This window comes from Priapulus caudatus, unplaced genomic scaffold (genome assembly GCF_000485595.1).
Source record: "Priapulus caudatus unplaced genomic scaffold, Priapulus_caudatus-5.0.1 Scaffold335, whole genome shotgun sequence".
Classification (NCBI taxonomy): Eukaryota; Metazoa; Priapulida; class Priapulimorpha; order Priapulimorphida; family Priapulidae; genus Priapulus; species Priapulus caudatus.
In genome coordinates, this window is record NW_014577396.1 from 276,160 (window position 1) to 277,540 (window position 1,381).

Genomic DNA, 1,381 nt, shown 5'->3' on the forward strand with positions numbered 1-1,381 from the left:
ACTACTACTACTACTACTACTACTACTACTACTACTACTATACTACTACTGCTGCTACTGCTACTGCCACTGCCACTGCCACTGCCACTACCACTACCACTACCACTACCACTACCACTACCCTACACCTACCACTACCCCCACTACCCCTATCATTACCCCTACTACCCCTACCACTACCTCGACTACTACTACCAACAACAACAACAACAACAACAACAACAGCAACAACAACAACAACAACAACAGTAAGATGCGACACTCACGACTTGAGCGTTCCGGACGTCATCAGTTCGGTGATAAGCACGATGTACTTGCGCTTCGTGTCGCGCGTCACCTCCCAGTAGTCGAAGAAGCGCACGATGTTGGGATGCTGAAGGTCCTTGAGCAGCTCAGCCTCCTCGCGGAAGCGCTGCCGCTCCCGCTTGTCCAGCTTACGCTCCTGCAACACACACGGAAAAATACGGAGAGGTTAGTGAAGATGCTAGTGTATGTTATGGATATAATATATATAATATATATATATATATATATATATATATAATACGTGCTGCGCTTTTGATCATTTTATGTAAAAAGACGCAATATAAATAAATGAAATAATAATAATAATAATAATAATAATAATAATAATATGCTGGGGATAGAGGAGATGGAAGGATAGACGGGGAGAGAGAGAACGGTGAGGTTAGAGGAAGCAATCGAAGTGATTAAAGGTGCTCTGGTATGCTGGGGACAGAGGAGAGGGAATGATAGACAGTGGCAAAACACTGACCCTCCGAGCCGGTGGTTTCAGCCGTGTTAGCGAGTACCGACATTTTTATTTATAGCATTATAATGAGCAAATAGCTTACATTACTGTTTTACCTGAAGGATATCACGCTATAAGTTATCAAAATTTTACAAATTTGAAATCAAGAATGCAAGCGTAAAACATGACATTGATTTTACAACAAAATTTGTGAGGGCCGTTAAATTATGGTGAAGACTGGTAAAAAAATTTCGTGCCCTGCTATAGTACGTTGTCCAACATACGCTCCTGCAACGGGGAAACGGAAAGGTTAGTCGAAGCGATCAAGAGCTATAGAGAGGTGATTGAAGGTGCTGCGAGGATGCTGGGGATAGAGGACAGGGAAGGATAGACGGGGTAGTCAAGATGGAAAGGTAAATGCTAGAACGAAAAGGGAAAAACGGAAGCGGAAAGCAACGAAAAGAGAAGAAGCGATCGAGTGCGATGTGAGACAGTAAAGACAGGACGGGAAGCATTGACAAATATATATATATATATATATATATATATATATATATATATATACACACACATATATATATATATATATAAATATATGATAGTATGAATCATTACAACGGGGCAACAGAT

General features: G+C 41.1%; 1 protein-coding gene across 1 annotated transcript in view; it reads right to left on the reverse strand.

Moving 5' to 3' along the window:
* LOC106809190 (serine/threonine-protein kinase WNK1-like) overlaps positions 1-451 on the reverse strand; it is a gene marked incomplete at its 5' end in the record, with an annotated part of 29,477 nt that extends 29,026 nt beyond the window's left edge. Inside the window, 1 exon segment of the mRNA XM_014812184.1 lies at positions 267-451. Coding sequence (XP_014667670.1) covers positions 267-451 — 185 coding nt within the window.
* Positions 452-1,381: the final 930 nt, after the last annotated feature.